The 19,413-nt window shown below is 46.5% G+C and overlaps 1 protein-coding gene across 1 annotated transcript in view; it reads left to right on the top strand.

The window, feature by feature from the left end:
* Positions 1-18,134, top strand: part of Slc7a14 (solute carrier family 7 member 14) — a 45,199-nt gene extending 27,065 nt beyond the window's left edge. Inside the window, exons 5-7 of the mRNA XM_051185878.1 lie at positions 2,306-2,514; positions 4,327-5,204; positions 17,790-18,134. Coding sequence (XP_051041835.1) covers positions 2,306-2,514; positions 4,327-5,204; positions 17,790-18,112 — 1,410 coding nt within the window. The 3' untranslated portion in view covers positions 18,113-18,134. The remainder of the gene's footprint in view (positions 1-2,305; positions 2,515-4,326; positions 5,205-17,789) is intronic.
* Positions 18,135-19,413: the final 1,279 nt, after the last annotated feature.

The following is a 19,413-nucleotide window of genomic DNA, read 5'->3' as shown; positions in this document are numbered from 1 at the left end:
AGGAGTGGGCTGTCATCCAAGCAGTCAGGTCATAGGCTGGCAGTAACGGGTGGCCTCTGTACAGCCCTCAATGCTCTTCTGTCTTCTGGGAGCTTCCCGGCAATGGAGAGGCAAGGCTCCCACAGAGGGGGCAGGAGAACACTCAGTCCTTGGGAAATACTCTTGCCCTGAAATCTGGAGAGAAATACAGTTCTTTTCAGCTCAGTTTCCTAACACCAGCTCAAAGTTACCCTCAGAGTTTCCCCCAGAGTGAAGCCTCTAGCCTGGTCTCCTCGACATGCACACTTACACACACACTTCTAATGTGTCATTCTTGGTTCCCATAGCAGAATTTCTCTCACAGAAATTGTTAGCTTTCTTTACCCAACATCTTAGTTCCTAGAACCATCTGGCCAGCCACCAGGACATGAACAATGAAAATCTATCTGGGTCATCACACTCAGGAAAAAGACAGCATCCAGGGTGGATGTCCCCCACCAAACATTCTGATATGCTAATCTGAGAAAACATGTCTAATGAGCTAAAAGTCATGGCAATTAGGAAAGACTTGGGATGGGGTACAGCTTATTGGACTAGCCAGCCCTTTACCCCAAGAACTCATCTTTAGCCATTACCTAAGGAATCCAGACCAAATGACGAGGCAAGACGCAAAACAAGATCATCTATTGATGGAAATTCAGTTGCCCACCTAGATATTTTATGAATGGGCCAGTTGTCACCTCCCTCTCTAAACACACACTCAAGTAGCTTCATATTATCCAGATCCTGATTGTCCTGCATGTGGGGGAGATGGCAGGGCAGGAGCAACAAGTCCTCTGCTCTGTCTGTCTCCTCCCACACTTTCATCACCGCCACCACCACCACCACCACCCCCGCTGTGGAAGCAGATCCTTGCACACACAGTGAAGCTGACCATCACGGTTCCTTTCTTAAACATCACTTTATAGATTGCACAGTCCTCTTGAGCCTCTACCAAGCTGGTAGCTTAATCCATACTCATCTGTGTGGTCAGAAGACTCTGAGATTTGCTATGAAAATCAATCACAAGCCTCCAGCCATTCTACTGCCTCCTCAAAGGCAATGTGACAAGTGATACATCCCTGAGGGCCACTATCTTCCAGACTACACAGGCCTTAGTCATGCCTCTGGGACCACTGGGTCTTGTGCCGGTCAGTAAACAGTGCTGTGCTGCCATGGCATATTCCTGGTGACACATGGCTTCCCTGGGAGACCTTGGTTCCTGAGGATCAGGTAAGGGAGTGGTCTGATATGACCTACCCTCTCCATTTCAGCTTCAATTCCCTTCTTGGTATCAGGGTTGTTTTTTTACATGCCAAGAAAAGCCATGTGTGCCTGCTGCCTCCATTGTTTAGGTCCAATGTCAAATAAATCAATTTTACAGCAGATCTTTGACATAGAAAGGAGAAAAGGATCCCTACAGGAATCCCCAGACAAGTGTACCCTGCTTAAGAAGACAGAGTGGCTTCACGGAGCACAATTAGATCCATCCTGAGGCCACAGTTCTCTGTTGGCCTACATGACCCTCAGCACTAAGCCAGAAAGAAGAAATGAAATATGAGTTCCTATGGTGACCCCATCAGCTCATTGTCTGTGGGAGTCTCAAACACTTTCAGTGTTTTGACCTCTGAGGCTTCAAGTGAGGAGGACAGATCAGAGCCAGTAGGGTCCTGAAGAAATAAAAGAAGTAAAAGCTTATCCTGGTGACATAGCCCAGTGGATAAAGATGCTGCTCCTACCAGGCAGACAATCTGTGATGGATCCCCACAATCCACAGACAGAAGAGAACTGAGCTGCCCTAAGATGTGCTTCAGCCTATACACTTACACACACACACATGCCCACACACATGCATGCACACAGATGTGCATAAACACACACATACACATATGTGCACACATGGGCACACACATTTACAAACACAAAAATGCTTTATGAAAAAAAAGCAGGAGAAGAAGCAAGAGCCTTATCCTTAGGGGAAGGGCCCTTGAGGCCCTGGTCACGACTCCTTCCATCTGGGGATGTCTCAGGGTGGTCCTTCACTGTGAGGCTTGAAACATCTGTGGGTTTATCCTCAGACTCGAAAAGGCCACGGAGACATTTGGGAGATTATTTGATCCCAACCACTGAAAGAGCAAAAGTGGGGAGAAAACATGGAGACCAACTGGCCCAAATAAAAGCCACATGCTAGTTAATGGCTGCAAAGCACCACAAAAGTCTCCGTCTCCACGTCAGGGTCACCCACCCGTGCTGTCTGTCTCCAGCCTGTCTTCTTTTGTCTTAACAGGTGAGCATGATCTTAACTCTGATGGTGCCATATTATGCCATCGACACGGAGTCCCCTCTCATGGAGATGTTTGTGGCCCATGGCTTCTATGCTGCAAAGTTTGTAGTGGCCATCGGGTCGGTGGCAGGACTGACAGTCAGCCTGCTGGGCTCCCTGTTCCCCATGCCCAGGGTCATTTATGCCATGGCTGGTGATGGGCTGCTTTTCAGGTAAGAGTCTCCAGGGAATGTGCTGTTGCTATCCAGGAGGACTGACTGCAGGCACGGGGAGTCTGTGTGAGGACCGTCTCTCCAAAAGTCTAGGTTTAAAGAGCTCCAACTCTGAAACAGACTCTCAGTTGACTCTAGGTACAGAGCTGAGGGATGGGAGCTCTTCTTCCTCCTCTGACAAGCACTTCCCTTGTGGGGGCAGAGGGTACTTCCAGAAGGAGGAACCCAGGGGCATCTTAGGCTGCCTCATAGTGAGACCTGGCTCCTTTCTCCAAAGCTCCCATGAAGCTGAAAACCTTCAACAGTCAGAGAGGAGATAAAATCCTCTAATGATGCCATGGTAATTGTTACAGTAACTGTCATTTGTGAGACAGTTGCAGACATCCGGTGCTGCTGGGTTCTCTGTGCACTGTGTCCACTTGTTGATCAGACACTGTTTGGGATGAGTCTTGACCCAAACCTTTTTGCTGGTGGGCCAGAACTTGAAACCAGGACTCTCTGGTTCTGAAACTCAGACTTCCCTTTTTGATTGTGTGAGATTGTTTTGCCAGTTTGTTTCTATGTACCACATGTGTGTCTAGTGCTTCCAAAGGTCAGAACAGAGCATCAGATCCTGGGCAACCCGAGTTACTGATGGTTGTGAGCTGCCATGTGGTGCTTGGAACTGAACCCAGGTCCTCTGGAAGAATAGCTGTGCTCTTCACCTCTGAGTCATTTCTCCAGCCCTGATCCTCGAACTTTACACAGCAGTACGTTTGAAGTTCCAGCCTGTTGGTAGCCATGAAGTGGTCTGTCTCCCACTGACAAAATGGGATGCACCCTTTTACTTGATTCCCAGTGCCTATTGTGGGAGGTCAAGCAGCTCTCAGAGGTGTCAAGAGAATGGGCTCAGGGGCTTTATTTCTGCCGTTAGCTGTGACTTTCTGTTCCATTTCCTCTAGCAGCTGCTTTGGGGTGCTGGGTAGATCAAGACAAGGACCAAGATGGTGATGGTGTGACAACTTATAACTTCACACATCTATAAGCTTTTCCTGCCACAAAAAAAAAAAAAAAACACACACACACACTTAGAGGAAAGATGCTATGGGCCCTGGCACACTTGACAGCTCTGTGTGGTTCTTAGGAGAGAAATAATGGGGAATGGAGGCGACTGGGCCAGGAGTGGAGAGTGGAGGGGAGAGGAGCCTCTTTAAAGCTCACAGGACCTGCTGCAGAAGGGCCCATATTGTAACCACCCTGCTTGGCTTTCTCGTCTTCAGTTGGACTTGAACCTGTGTCTATAATCTTCTTAACTGGCATGCTGTTTACCAACTCAATCCCTGTACTTCCATTGTAGGGCAGCGTGTCTCACGTTTGAAAACTTAGGGTGTCTTTTAAAGTATAGTTGGCTGACATCACCTCCAAAGTTCTGATGTAGTAGAGCTTGTAAGGATATTCCTTCCCAGCAAGCACTGGTAATGCTGCAGATTGGCAGGTTTTCCCAGCTTCCATGGGTTTCCACGTGGATGTCTGGCAGACCTCCTGGATTCAATCAACCCTTCCTGTCACATAATGAAAGGGACCCCTTGGGTTTTTTGGTTTGTTGTTGTTGTTGTTTAAGGTTTCAAATAAGGGAATTAATGTGAATTCTCAAATGATATCCCATGAGCCAGACTTTGGGGATAGTGTAGCAGACAGGTTAATGGGAACGGCAGGGCCAGGAGGAGCTATCCCAAGCAAGCTGTTGATATTGCAGTTCTAACATGCTGGTATGCTAGAACCAGTCACCATGGGGAGCGTGACTCCTAGCCTCTGCTTGCCCCTTCCCTCCAGGTTCCTGGCCCATGTGAGCTCCTACACAGAGACCCCGGTGGTAGCTTGCATCGTGTCAGGGTTCCTGGCCTCTCTCCTGTCACTGTTGGTCAGCCTAAGGGACCTGATAGAAATGATGTCCATTGGTACACTCCTCGCCTACACCTTGGTCTCTGTCTGCGTCTTGCTCCTTCGATACCAGCCCGAGAGTGACATCGATGGTTTTGTCAAGTTCCTGTCTGAGGAGCACACCAAGAAGAAGGAAGGCATCCTGGCTGACTGTGAGAAGGAGACTTGCTCTCCTGTGAGTGAAGGGGAAGAGTTTTCCAGCTCTGCCACCAACACCTGCGGGGCCAAGAACCTGCCATCCTTGGGAGACAACGAGATGCTTATAGGGAAGTCAGATAAGTCTACCTACAACGTCAGCCACCCCAACTACGGCACTGTGGACATGACCACCGGCATAGAAGCGGATGAATCAGAAAACATCTATCTCATCAAGCTGAAGAAGCTGATTGGACCCCGTTACTACACGATGAGAATCCGGCTGGGCCTTCCAGGCAAAATGGACCGACCCACAGCAGCAACAGGACACACAGTGACCATATGCGTGCTCCTGCTCTTCATCCTCATGTTCGTCTTCTGCTCCTTCATCATCTTCGGCTCCGACTACATCTCAGGCCAGAGCTGGTGGGCCATCCTTCTGGTTGTTCTGATGGTGCTGCTGATCACTGCGCTGGTGTTCGTAATCCTGCAGCAGCCCGAGAACCCCAAAAAGCTGCCGTACATGGCCCCCTGCCTCCCCTTTGTGCCTGCCTTTGCCATGCTGGTGAATATCTATCTCATGCTAAAGCTCTCCACCATCACATGGATCCGGTTTGCCGTCTGGTGCTTTGTGGGTAAGCAATGTCCTCTGGAGACTTGGGCATCCCCCTTTTAAGGTCTTATCCCAACATTTAAGGCTTATCCCAACATTATGCCCTAACTGGACAAGACACCAACATTCTTAGAGAAACTGGGCTGGTTCTATAAATCCATGCTTTCTTCATTGGTCAATGAAGCCAGTTACCCCTGTTCTTCCTAACATATGCTCTTGGTCATTGTCCTAGAAGGATGATGCTAATCAATCCATTACTTCATGAAATGCCAAATTACTGAAAGTTCTTCTTGGGTGAGAATAATTAGTGCCAGAAAGGGTTCAATTAAAATGAATACCCATCTTTTAAAGACATAAAAGTACCAGAAGGAAATATGCTAAGACGTCTGGTGAGGTTGGCTAAAATCCGCTTAGACACTAAAAATTGTGGTAAATTATTTTTTTAAAAATCCATTGATCTTAATTTGGCCAAATTAAACTAAAAGGTCAATCATAGTCTAATTTTTTAAATAAATAAAGCCTGAGCCAAGTGTGAATTATTTTTCTGACATAATTTTATCATGACACCATTTTACATATCTCAGTTCATTCTGGCTTTTGTAAATATTCAAGATTTTCCCGAGGTCCTCATGTTACCCTATGAAAGGCCAATGGAAGGTGCCCATTGTGCCTTCTCCATGAGAGCCTCCATCAGTCTCATCTCCTGGTATAAACCCACGCTGTGCTCAAAACTCTCTTTCACTGACTTTAAGAAGCCCCAAGCTTTTTCAAGAATTCTAAATGACTTTGTGGTCAATTAGTATTGTACCTTTGTTCCATATTGATCATTTCTGACCTTTGCCAGTGTTTATGAGGCACCTGGGGATGGATCATTATAACATGAGAAGGACATCTAAGCAAATTTTAAAGTTCATTTGTCACTGTTCCTAAGTCCTTGGTGGCCTTGGGAGCTCTGTAGAGCATTTCCCGCCTCAAGCAAGAGGTCAGTCATAGATCAATTTGTCAGGCTCAGGTGACTGACACACACATTGATTAGTAGCCTGTCCACTACTTAAGGCCAAGGGATGTAGGTGTCCAGTGAATGCCTAGAACAAAGTGCCTGTGAGACATGCTCAAGAAATGTTTCTTCAATGATTGTGAAGTACTCTTTCAGCGGAGAAAAAAGTGAGAGGCCAGAAAGCACTTGGAGGAAATAAGGTGTGTGGATCCTGAAGGAAAGGGTTAATGAGATGGAGGGAGGAAACCAGTGAGCCAAAATCTAACAGAGCCAAAGCCAGGACTCCAGAAGCGTGGGTGCAGAGGCCTTATCGGGGCCAGGAACATAACTTGGTGGCAGAGTTCTTGCTTAGCAAGATCTTGGGTTGCTCCCTAGAGCTTCTTAAATTAGAGACCCCCATCACAGCCACCATGTTAAACATGTGGCCTATCACTGCCTCTGTCCCTCTTGATTCTATGAAGGAATGAACTAAAGATCCAAAAAGTCAGATAATCCTGAAGTTAGTGGGAGAATGGATCCCTAACTCCAGTGTAGCCACAATTCAGTCCTGGGGTTCTTATCACATCACTGATCTCTGAAAATGAATGTTTGGTGGGCTAAAACCTGACAGTGGGGCCACATTCCTGGGCATATTATCTCTGCGCAGGACCCAAGGCCTGGGCCAACAGTCTGTGGGGCTGTTTTGAAAGCTTAATAATTTCTAAGCAAGACACCCCATGTTTTTTTTGTTGTTGTTGTTATTCTTTTGGGTTTTTTTGCACAGAGATTCACGAACTTATAGCCAACTCTATTATTATTATCTGTGGTTCTTGTGGCACCAAGAAGGTCTCTCCCCTCTGGCATCTAACAATGCCAGTTCAAATGGGAGCCCTGTCCCAGCCTTGACTTACAAGTTTAAAAACTTCACCTAACCGCATTGAGCTTGGACCATTTAGTCATCCTGATGGCTGCTGGGGACACAAATGAGAAAATTATGGACAAAGTAATAAATCCTTATCTCTTGTTTTCCTTTTAAAGCTCTGAAGTGACTCATTGTCCACCAGTTTGTGACAGGCTGGCTCTCACACAGCAGAGCACAGTGTGAACCATCCCCAACTCGGGCTGCCCCACTTGTTAGTGGGCAGCGGAAAACTCCCTGGGAGCCTTTTGCAATCTTGCTGATAGCACAGGCTGCAGACTCCCTCAAGAAGCTGTTTCTCACTGACCTAGCAGGATGGCACTGCAGAGTGGGCTGGCTGGCATCTGTGCTCACCCAGAGTCACAGCCCAACAGCCACATATGTAATTGCTAATTCTTCCAGGCACCGGCTGCCAGCCGATTTCCTACCATGACTTTTGAAGGCAGTTAGTTTACTAAGTTTCATCCAGAACAAAGATTGCCAACTCTGGCTACAGATCAGAACACTCCATGTTACTTCTGGAACATTCTAAACACAGACTTCCCCCACATAATGTTATGATTCAATTGATTTGGGCGGTCAAGCATAGAGTATTATTTTAGAGCTCTGCCAAGGTATTTTTAACATGCAGCCAGGTTTTTAATGCCTATAACCTTCTAAATCAATATGTCTCAAAGTGTCATCTCAAACCAGCAGTGCTAATGTTACAGTGGACTAGTGAGGATGCAATTTGGGACTTAACAAGGCCTCCAGGAGATTCTAATTCATGCTCAAATATGAGAGCTCCTGTTCTAGAGAGAAGACATGATCGACCAGGGAAGTTAATTTAATTGTAAAATTTGTTCTTTCAAAAACAAAGAAGTATATCCATCCCACAGCCGCAAATTGACTTATAAAAATATTTATGATCTTACACAATTACCATAAATATCCCTCCTCTGAATTTCTGAGGCTTCCAGACACCTTTTGGCTTATGCACAGAGTAACTGTCCTAGGAAGAACAGTAGAAATATTTCTAAATGAAGTTTCTTATGAAATCAACTGCTTTCTCAACAAAACCTCCATGGTTAAAGCTGAGTCATGGTGAGATAACATTCTAGGACACATTCTTTTATCCAGCCTTCCCTAAGTGAATCTTAATCAGAGGGTTATTGTAACAGTGTTTTGCTGGGCTTTGACCTTCAAAAGAGCATAACTCACAGAGTGAAATGAAGCCCAAGCCTCAACCAGATTTCCCTGTGCACACTCCCTCCCTTTAGACAAGAGGAATGACACAAACAATAAATGTCCATCAATCCCAACAAAGTGAGCCCAAAGCCATCTTCAGTGCCTTTTCCTCTCAGTGGATGTAAGCTGGTGAGAGCATCTCCCGGGTGTCAGACACCGCCTCAGGAACTGTGGAAGTCCAGGGTCTCTTTCAGACCTGTCTCCAGAGGGCTCATATTAACAATTGATGGGGGAGAGGAAGGATTAAAAAAGGCAGCTGGTGGCGGCTCCTGCCTTCAATCCCAGCACTCAGGAGGCAGAAGCAGGAGGACCCCTGTGAGTTCCAGGCCAGCCTGGTCTACAGAGTGAGTTCCAGGACACCCAGGGCTGTTACACAGAGAAACCCTGTTTCAAAAAATAGGGTTGGAGAAGAACTATCAGGTAGCCTAGCTCACTGGTACCTTTACCACAAGAACAACCAGGTAAGTGTTCATAATTTGTCAAGTCTCTCTGAGGAAAATGAAATTTTGTTTTAAGATTCAGAGAATGAACAGGACTTGGGATTTATACAATGGGCTTCATGTGTTTTATGCCAGGATGGATGGATGGATGGATGGATGGATGGATGGATGGATGGATGGATGGATAGATAGATAGATAGATAGATAGATAGATAGATAGATAGATAGATACTCTTTTCTTCTTTCCATTTGTTTGTCGTGTTTGTTTGTTGGGGTGAGGTTTCTGATATCCAAGACTGGCCTCAAATTCTCCATGTAGTGCCAGAATAACCTTGAACTCCTGACCCTACTTGACCCACCTTCTCAGTGCTGGGGTTACGAGCATGATGAACCACCACACTTGGTTTATTCAGTGGCAGGAACCAAACGGGGGGGGGGGGACCTTTGTGAACATTAGGCAAGCACTCTACCAAGTGAGCCTCGTCCCCAGTCCCCAAAAATGTCAATATTATAAAGAGAAAACATCTGCCTTTCTGGTCTTTGCCTGAGCTGCCGTTTAAAGTACTATGAGAAAGTAATAGGAGGCTGCCATTGTGAGGGGGGAATGTGGAAGGAAAGGTTGCTAAGATACCCAAATGCTTGACAGCATGTTCCATCAATCGATCTGATTGGCAGAGGAGAAAACCACCTGCAGTTTCCACATCAGTCATGCTCAGGAGAGTGAGAACCAAGTCTTGAAGGCCTCACAGGCAGGGATGGCAACGGTAGCTGTGTGATGTCCAAAAGGAGAGAATGTAGAGAGGAAGTTTGTCACGGGGCCCTGTGCCTACATGCAGCCGGTACTGCTCTGGACACAGGAAGGCATAGGCAAGAAGGGGTGAGGAAATCAAGGGGCTTTGCCACCAGAATCAGTCAAAAGAAAAAAATGGAAGGAGAAAGAACCGTGGGAGAGGTAGAAGGCCCTGGAGTCAGCATGGGTGGTGCATCTGGAACTGCAAGCCACCAACCCTGAGCATTTGTCCCCTGCTGGTCAGCGCTGGTGTGATATCCACCCACTCGTGTAGCTGTCAAACTGTGATTGTGGACTAGCTTTCCACAGTGTCACTACCATGCAGACACCACGTAGGTTGTTTGCATTTTGTCCTGATAAAGCAGGCTGCAGGGAATATTCTTTCACACGTCTTTGGTGAGCGAATCTCTGTGTGATGTGTGACTACCAGTTCATAATATCAGATTTCTCTCTCACTGTGGCAACCATCACACCTCGAAGGGTCCCCAACTCTGCCTTACAGATGAGACCTTGAGCACAGTCATCTGACTTCACAGGGATAGAGCCCCACCCTTCAAGCCTGCTCTTCCTGGCACACTACATCAAACAAACCTCACTGTTATTACAATCGGCAGGGTTTGTGGTGGTATGTAAAAAAACAATTGGAAGAGTTAGGACTTGGTGGGGATTGTGGTGGGTGGGGTGGACACCTTCTCATTACCATCCAGTCTCCATTCCTGAATTGGCAAATGTCTGTTTTGGAAAGCTGATCCCAGAGTAGTCAAAATAAAAAGCCCTTTGGGCATAGCTGAGTACCTCAGCTATCTGCTGCGGGCAGGGCTTCCTGCTGGAAAGTGCACCCCAGGAGCAGGCTGCTCCACCCAGCTGAGGTCAGGTAACCCACCACTCCAGCCCCTGCACTGAGCTCATGCAGAGGACAAGGAGCTCCCTTGGGACTCTAGAGATCAGAGGCCTAGAATTCAAGGCAAGTTTGTGCCTGCACGTTGGCAATCTGCTATCACTGTTCATCACTTTCTTTTTAGGGTTGAATTCCAGGAGAGTTCCAAGTCTCCCTCCCCTAACCCCCACACCCCCACACCCCGTAGAATATAGGGCTATCTCCCCAGTACCTTAATCAGGCCTTTCACTTGGAGATTGGGAGCATGTGCTTGCCTTGCCCCTGGTGGATCCACATAAATTGATCAGTGTTTAGTTAGGCTCTGTAGCATCCAGAGGCAAGTTCAACAGAGTCTCTTGCCTGGAGACTCCTAGGTGGGACAGGAACAGCCCTCACTTTCCGACCAGAGCAGTAAGCTTCAGGGCTGTTTCAGTGGCTTTGTGGTTCTTAACTTCTCTAGGCTGCTATCTGACCATATTTATGAAGAACTTTAAGATCACAAAATGTCTTTTTTTTTTTTTTTTTTTTTTTTTTTTTTTTTTACTGATGCTCAGGATTTTTTTTCTTAAATATCTATCTTTTATGTGTACAGATGTCTTGCCTGCCTATATGACATGAACCCTGTACATGCAGTGTCTGCAAAGCAGGATGTCAGATCCTCTAAGACTGGACTTACAGATGGTTGTGAGGCACCATGTGGGGTGCTGGGAATTGAACCCAGGTCCTTTGGAGGAGCAGTCAGTGCTCTTAACTGCTGAGCCATCTCACAAAATTCTTAGTAATAAAGAAATCCTATTCATTTGCTGTAGACATGAGTCTTCATCTTGTCTGAATCTCCCCCAGGTACATTCTCCACCAGGGAACTTGCACTGGGAAAGAAGTCAAAGCTTCCCATCCATATTCCCCCCACCCCCACCCACTGATCTGTCAAGGGACACATGGCCATTACTTTGTCGTGTCATATTGTTCACCTTGCACCTGTAGCAGAAACGTCAATAGACCCATGTGCTTACCACTGACTACTCCCTGGCCTGTCCACCCCAGACACCCCACCAGGACCCACTAACTCAGAAGACATCTCCAGCTTGACAGCAGAGTCTCCAGGACTCTGTGACCACACGAGCACTGCCTCCTTCTGTTCTTGTCACACCCGAAATTAGGTAACTGATGATAGATAGATATAATTCATGCCATTGAAAGTCAACAAGTCAAAGTGCATAAGAAGCATCAGAATCAAATATTCAAAGAAAACAACTAGTAACCTAATTCCATATATACACACATATGAGAAAAAATGCATTATCATTATCATTCTGGGCTGGCTTACTCGTTTAATGCAATAATTTCCAGTTGCATCCAGTTTCTTACTGGATTTTTTTAAAACAATCTCATAAAATATGTATGTGTACCACATTTTCTTTATTCATTTATTTCTTGGTGGACTTCTCTTGATGGTCCATTTCCTATGATATATTTACTCGGAGTTATTCAGGTATGTACCTGGGAATGGTGTAGCTGGGTCACATAATAATTCTATCTTCAGTTTTTGAGGAACCTCCATACTGACTTCCATAATGGCTGTACACATTTGCATTTCCCCACATCCTCACCAGCGTTTATTGTCCACTATTTCCCTGATGATGGCCATTCTGTCTGGGATGAAATGGAAACTTCAAAGTATGGTTAATTTGTGTTTCCATGCTAGACAAGGATATTGAACACTTTTTAAAGTGATTCCTGGTTATTTGTGTTTCTTCTTTTGAAAACATTCAGTACATTTGTTGAGTGAATTATTTAGTGGTTTGGGTATATGCTTTTGTAGTTCTTTATATATCCTAATACTAATCCCTTGTCTGATGTACAGTCAGCAAAGATTTTCTCATTTTGTACTCCTACTTCAGTTTTAAGGTCGGTTCTACTTCTTTCGTGTGCCAATAACCAAACCCACCCTCAAAGGAAAAATCTTTGCCATCTCCAAATTTTTACAAAAGAATATAATACCAGTCTGGAGACAGTCCTAAGTAAAAATGCCCCCAAACTACATAGAACAAGGATAGCACCATTAGAATAAGTGAGTGGTCTAATATGGTGGAGAATTTTGCTCCATGTGTACAGTAATATGAGAACTTTTAATAACTGGCATATATCAGTTACTGTTTTAGAAATATTACTGTTCTAATGATGAATACTGAAATACGAACTACCTAGGGTAGGAGGTATTTGCTCCAATGGAATCTGGGGAAAGGCAGGGTGGCACAAGGCTGGATGAACACAGCATTACTCTTTGCGCTTCTGTATATTCTTGGAATACTTCAGAACAAACGGCTCAAAATTTCTGAGGATGTGGCTCAGTGGTACAGTACTTGCCTGGTATATTCTAAGTCCTAGGTTCAACACCAAATACCACTAATAATAATAGTAAAATAATAATGTTCAAGAATACCAAACTGCCTCCCAATAATAGCTACCTCATCCTCATGCCCCAGAATCTCTCCTGGTAAATGGGAGCAGAATGAAAAGGCATATCCCCTGAGCCAGAGCGTGGAGAATGTGTGTCTGTGAGTCTGTCCGTGTCTGTGTGTCTGTGTGTACAGGTGAGGAGTGTATGTGGAGGCCAGAGATTGACATCCTGCATCTTCCTTAATTACTCTTGTTTTTTTTTTTATTATTATTTTTAATTTGATACAGACTTTCTCACTGAACCTAGAGCTCACCAGCTTGACTGATGTGGCTAGCCATCAAACGCAGGGATTCACCCAGGTCCATCTCTCTAGCACTGGGAACACAGGCACAGACCACTGCCTTGGCTTTTACATGGGTACAAAGGATCCAGACTTAGGTCTTCACGTTTGTCAAGCACTACTAATTTACCCAGATCTCCAGTCCCTAACCAGGAAATAAGTCCACAGTCTCTCCCCGCCCCTCTCTCTTTCTCTCTTTCTCTCTGTGTATCTGTCAGTCTGTCTGTCTCTGTCTCCTATCTGTCTCTCTGACTCCTTCTTTCTCTCTCTGTCTCTCTCTCTCTGTGTGTGTATCTGTCTCTCTGACTCTTTCTCTCTGTGTCTCTGTCTCTCTCTCTCTCTCTCTCTCTCTCTCTCTCACACACACACACACACACACCAGTACCTATACTGCATAGCTGACCATGACCAGAGAACTGGGGCACACAGTGCTGTGTACAGGGTAGTTGGGATGACTCAGGATTCCCAGAATTCCTGAGGTTGCAGAAACTACCTTAGGCATCCTTCCCCAAGCCAGCTGAAAAGAGAAGCAGGAACACAAAGCCCTGCTTCCACATAGCAGACCTTCAGCCCTGCTGTTTACTCCTCCACACAAAGCCCTGTTTATGCGACAGATGGTAGTTCATGCTTCTCTCTCTCTCTCCCTCTCTCTCTCCCTCCCTCCCCCTCTTCACTTGTTCCCTCTGTTGTTTTGTCCTCTCCAGTTTTCCCTTCTCCCCCCTTCTCTGCTTCTCAGCAGTCTTCCCAAATTCACTAAAGGCCAGGGGAGCAGGGGAAGGCAGGCAGAATGTAAGATGCTAGAGGGTCGTTCTGTCCAAGCAGACGGCCTGGATACACCGCCAGCCAGTCCAACACAATGTATTTTGGAGACAATAACAAGGCAATGACACTGCAGGGGCCACAGCAAACGTGAAAGGGCCCACTAACACATCTGTGGCAGGCGTGTGTTACAAAGGCCCGGCCGGCACACACACGTGCTCCTTCCAGGCCTGGCACTCCCAAGGAGCACACATACATAACTCTTACTGAATATTTACTGCCATCAGTGTCTCTATACATCAACTGGGGAGAGAAGTGTGGAAGACTGGATGTGCAAAAGACTTTCCTCTCGTACCAGGCTGGCCCTGCCCCTTTCAGATCCAAGCGTGACACCTGATGTTCCCTAGCCTTGGCTTTTCCTGTAAATGAAGTCATTAGATATGTTTGTAACTTGTAGTTTTCTCTGGCTCAATTATCAGTGGTGTGAGAGCAATTTCACCAAGTCCCAAAACAGGAACCTCCCCGACACTCACATATCTACTCTGGGAGAAAGGAAGGTATACCACAGCAAAATGATAGCAGGGAAATAGAACCATCCATAAAAAGGTCAGAGGAGGGATCTTTTAAAAAGGGCTAATGTAATAGGAGTAAAAGGCAAAATTTATCCCCTGCCTGGATGATGAAAAATTAAGCAAAAGAAGTGTGCTACCCATCTACCTGGTCACCTGCAATCCTTCTCTGTTCCCAGGCATTCTCCAAGCATGCACACTGGCCCTTTGAGAAGTCTGAATGGGGGGTCTGGTTCCGCACAAAAATAATAACTGTCCCATGTGACCACCTACACACACACACACACATACACACACACACAAAATAAAGAGTAAAGACCCCCAATCATCACCACACCCCACCACCACCATCCCCCATCCCCACCCTCCACCACTGATGAAAAAGATCAGGCCTCTATTTGAGCCCAAATGGCTACATCTGCAAATGATTAACTCCGGGGTTTATTACCAATTAGGACTATAAATCTCTGCTTACTTTGGTTCCTGCAAAGCTGACTTCTCTGAGAGGAGGGGGGCTGGAAGGAACAGGGAGAAAGTCAATTGAGACAAAGAGGAAGAAATCCAAGCTTAAAGAGACACACTTCAGATTCAAGAGCCAGAGGAGGAAAGCTGGTCAGGCTTGCCTCCTGAGCAAAGAGCTGAGCAGATGGCCCAGGGTCAGTGGAGACAAAGGGGCTAATGCCACTGACAAGGAGGGTCTGACCTCAGTGGCCAAACCATGGCTTCATCTTACCACCAAGTTGCCCAGTAATCACTCTGACTCTCAGGGGTGGAGCTTGGTTTTGTTTGACGTGTGTGTGTGTGTGTGCGTGTGTGTGTGTGATGCACACATGGGTATTTGAGTGTTCACACCTCTGCAAGGGCATTTAGGAACCAAAGGAAGACATCTGGTGTCCTCACCTATATCACTCTCCGCCTTGTTCCCATGGGTGAGGGTCTCTGATTGAACTCCAAGGCAGGCTTGTGAGCAGAAAACCCAAGCGAACAATCCTCCTGCCCCACCCCAACCGCCCCCCCCAGCTCTGCATGGGTACAGGCACTTGCGTGGCCACATCAGCAATTTATGTTTTTTTAATGTGAGTGCTAAGATGCCAAGTTGGGTCTTCGTGCTTGTGTAACTCTTGCCACAGAGCAAGCCCAGCTTCTCACAGTTTACAGAATAGGAGGCTGCAAGGGTAAATCATAGGCCCAACGCTACCTCGGTAAGAATGATGGGGACTGGGTTTCCACCCAGATTTCACATTCTTATAATAGTGCCTGTGACTGGTGACACTATAATTCTTGCCTTTCCAGACCCTGAATTTTAAGGGCTTTTCAAGTTGAAAAAGGAGGGTAATGTGCTATTCAAAAATACAGAAAAGGAACATTAGTCATATAAAGGCTGTGTTTTGCCAGGGAGGTAAGTTTCCTTTGTTTGGAATGAAGTCAACACAGAGATGATACACTGGACTTATGCTCATTGGGAGCTCTGGTTCATTCATTTAACAAACATTAAGGGCCAGGTTTTGGGCAAGACTATAAACTAGAACCACCCAGTGCAGACAATATCAGGACAAATGTCATAAGGGCCATAACAATGGCATTTACCACTAGGCAATCTGGGAGTCCACGCAGAAAAAAAGAAAAAGAAAAGAAAAAAAGAGCTTAAGGGTCAGGAATAGTTTGTTACACTGGTGAGTGTGGACCAGCAAGATAAATTGGAATATTATATGTGTTGCTGAGAGTCAGAGCCTTACATGGAGTCTGGGGACAATAAAATGTTCTGAGAAGGTTGAAGGCAAATCCATCACCAGAATAAGCATCTATTCCAGTAAGGCCAAAGTGTTGTCCTTTCCACAGAAGAAGTGATTCAGTGTACTCAACCTGCCACCACATCACTGGCTTGTCACCCTGGGGAATGGTGCCGTATCTGGGGCTCAATGTTGGTTTCTGCTGTTGGCACATCTGGCACTCAGAAGCAGCTGTAGCCAGGTCAGCCTTGGTGGGTGGAAGTCCATGCTGTTGAGCCCATGTCTAACCCCCATCTCTGCCACCATGGTCACTCTGTTCATGGGCCACTGGGCAATGACAGGGATGGCTGGGGAAAGCAACTGACTGTCCACAGGATGGGTCATTTTATCTACTGAAGTCATCTTTTGATGAGCATTTATATGGACACAAGTATCTTCACATCCTTTGCCTGTTTCCGGAGAACTCTCCACATACTTTTTCCCCAGAGGTCTTTCTCACCAATTTTCCCACCATGCTCTTTTCCAAACCCCTGACCATCCAGCCAGTCCATCAGCTACAGCCCATGAATAGCAATCTTGACCCATAGACAGCATGAAGAACAAGTTACTGGACCTGGCTTGGGCTTTTGAAACATCAAAGCCTACCTCCAGGGACACACTTCCTCCAACAAGATCACAACCCTCATCTTTCAAATGGAGCCACTCCCTGGTGACTGAGCACTCAAATCCAAGAGCCTGTTTCTCTAACCAGGACAGAAGATGCAAATTCCTGCATTAGCTCTGTGAGAATAATGATGGGTGCCCACTGGGAAGATGAAGGTTGAGGTGACTGAAAGGCCGGTGCTACCTAAGCAGGCAGCTAGCTCTCACCTTCAGCTAAAACCTGACCCCAGGAGTGCCAGGACAGTGTTGTCAGAACCTGAAGCTGTAAACACAGGCTGCCTTAAGCAAGCTCTCCTAAGCTTATTCTAGGTTTGCTGTTGATTTGTTTTCATGTACTGAGATAGGGTCTTACCATTCTGGCCTTGAACTCCCATCCTCCTCCTTCAGCACCCCCAAGTGCTAGGATTAGACACATGCCCCTTCACACCCTGAGAGCTGCCAATTCTGTGCAGGGGGACATGGAGGCTGTGCTTGTTGGTGGGAGGTGTGAGCTTGTACCCATGCACATAGAAGCCAGAGGTCAGCCTCTGGGTCTTTCCTTAGAAGTCATGCTCCTGAGATTTGAGACAGAGTCTTTCACTGGGACCAGGAACTCACCAGTTTAGCTGGGGTAGCTGGCCAGTGAGATGCAGAACTCTGCTTAATCTGCCTGATTCCACCTCCCTAGAGCTTTGGTTATTAGCTAGGCCACTGCAAGGGAGCTTTTTAGGTAGTTTCTGGGGCTGAAACTTTCTCTCTCTTTCTCTCTCTCTCTCTCTCTCTCTCTCTCTCTCTCTCTCTCTCTCTCTTAGAAATCCCAAATTTCAAAGGGCATTTAATTCTTTTTCAATTGCCTATAGTCAAGTGTGATCTCCCCAGTAGCCCCCAGGGGTCCTACGGCAACAGCTTATTCCTTTGTGCTCTCCCCTCCCAACAGGTATGCTCATTTATTTTGGGTATGGCATCTGGAACAGCACCCTGGAAATCAGTGCCCGAGAGCAGGCCCTGCACCAAAGCACATACCAGCGCTACGACGTCGATGACCCCTTTTCCGTGGAGGAGGGGTTCTCCTACGCCACAGAGGGCGAGAGCCAGGAGGACTGGGGTGGGCCAGCTGAGGACAAAGGCTTCTATTACCAACAGATGTCAGATGCCAAGGCAAGCACCCGGACGAGTAGCAAAGCGAAAAGTAAAAGCAAACACAAACAGAACTCAGAGGCCCTGATTGCAAATGATGAGTTAGATTGCTCTCCTGAGTAAGGCTAAACGTGAGGAGCCTAGAGAGAGAGGGTAGGGTGGGTTCTCCGTAAATCAGCCTGTGTGCTAGAAGGTGGAAACTTCCTCCGACTTTCATTTCACAAACCCAGCCTTTCCCACAGTCCATTCCCAGGCATAATCTGTCATTTGCTATTTTTGCTCTTCAGGTGAGTTCTGTTGAAGGGTGTTACCTGGAGCTCCTAACTGCTCCCTTGTCAAAAATCAAAAGACTACATGAAATTCTGTGTCAGTGAGCTGTCCCCACAGATGGCAGCAAATGCCTTGAGGGATGGAGCCTTGTGCTTCTTACCCTAGGAAACTTTCTCCAGCCCTGCTGAGGCTACAGACCCTCTGGAGAGGAGCCACAAAGGTGGCTGTGGGGTGAAGCATCTTCGGATCCCCCAGAGCAAAGCTGGGAGCTACTCTCCCAGGGTTGCAGGTCAGGCTGTTTCAGTACTTTCTCAGTCAGCAACACTGTGTCCTTATATCTCACCTCCCCAAAACTATTCACGGAGGAGACCCGGGCTTCTCTTTACTCACCAAAGTTCTTACAGTTTCCAAACTATAATTTTTGGATCCGGAAAAGATAGAACATGCTGAGACCATATCCCCATGAAGCAACCATGCAGGCACAATAGTATAGTGAGAAGTTCCCTCAAAGCTTCACTTAATGCTCAAGAGAAAATAAAATAAAGGCTTAGGTAACCATCTCTTGAGTAGAGGTCAGAAGGCAGTGGCAGAAATGAACTATCTGTCATGCATCCCCTTACAGGAGACTCTAAGCTCTTGCCAATACCGGCGAAAGGGCAGAGGTGGAGCGTGATTCCATGCCTCTGATATGCCTGGAAGAAATAGGCTATTTGTTTTTTAATCCGATAAAAATCTTTGCAAGCAGAAGCAACCCAGCCACTGAGATCACATTGCAAATCCTACTTCATATTTCTAAAACTCTAGAATCTGTGGGTTTCTTCTTTAACTAGGTGACTGCCTGGTGGGATGCTGCTGCTTTGGAAACAGGTGTGGAAAGCCAGGTACTTGGGCCATCTAGCTCAGAGCCATGGCCTTCCCACTGGGACCTCAGTCCTCTGGGCTGGTTCACTTTCAGAGCCTTCTTCCTGTCAGTTCCCAAAGCGCTTCACTGAGGCCAGAGAAACGGCTGCCTGGTGAGGTTTAAGTATTGGCCACCAAAGGGTTTCTTAAAAGAATTTTCTCCAAAACAGGATAGATGAGTTTACAGGAAAAACACACTGCTTCAATAACATGTGTACACGTGTGTATGAAAACAGCTTTCCTCATACTAAGAT

This window comes from Phodopus roborovskii, unplaced genomic scaffold (genome assembly GCF_943737965.1).
Source record: "Phodopus roborovskii unplaced genomic scaffold, PHOROB, whole genome shotgun sequence".
NCBI classification, from domain to species: Eukaryota; Metazoa; Chordata; class Mammalia; order Rodentia; family Cricetidae; genus Phodopus; species Phodopus roborovskii.
Note: the sequence above shows the minus strand (reverse complement) of the source record. Positions and strands in the feature narration are given on the sequence as shown.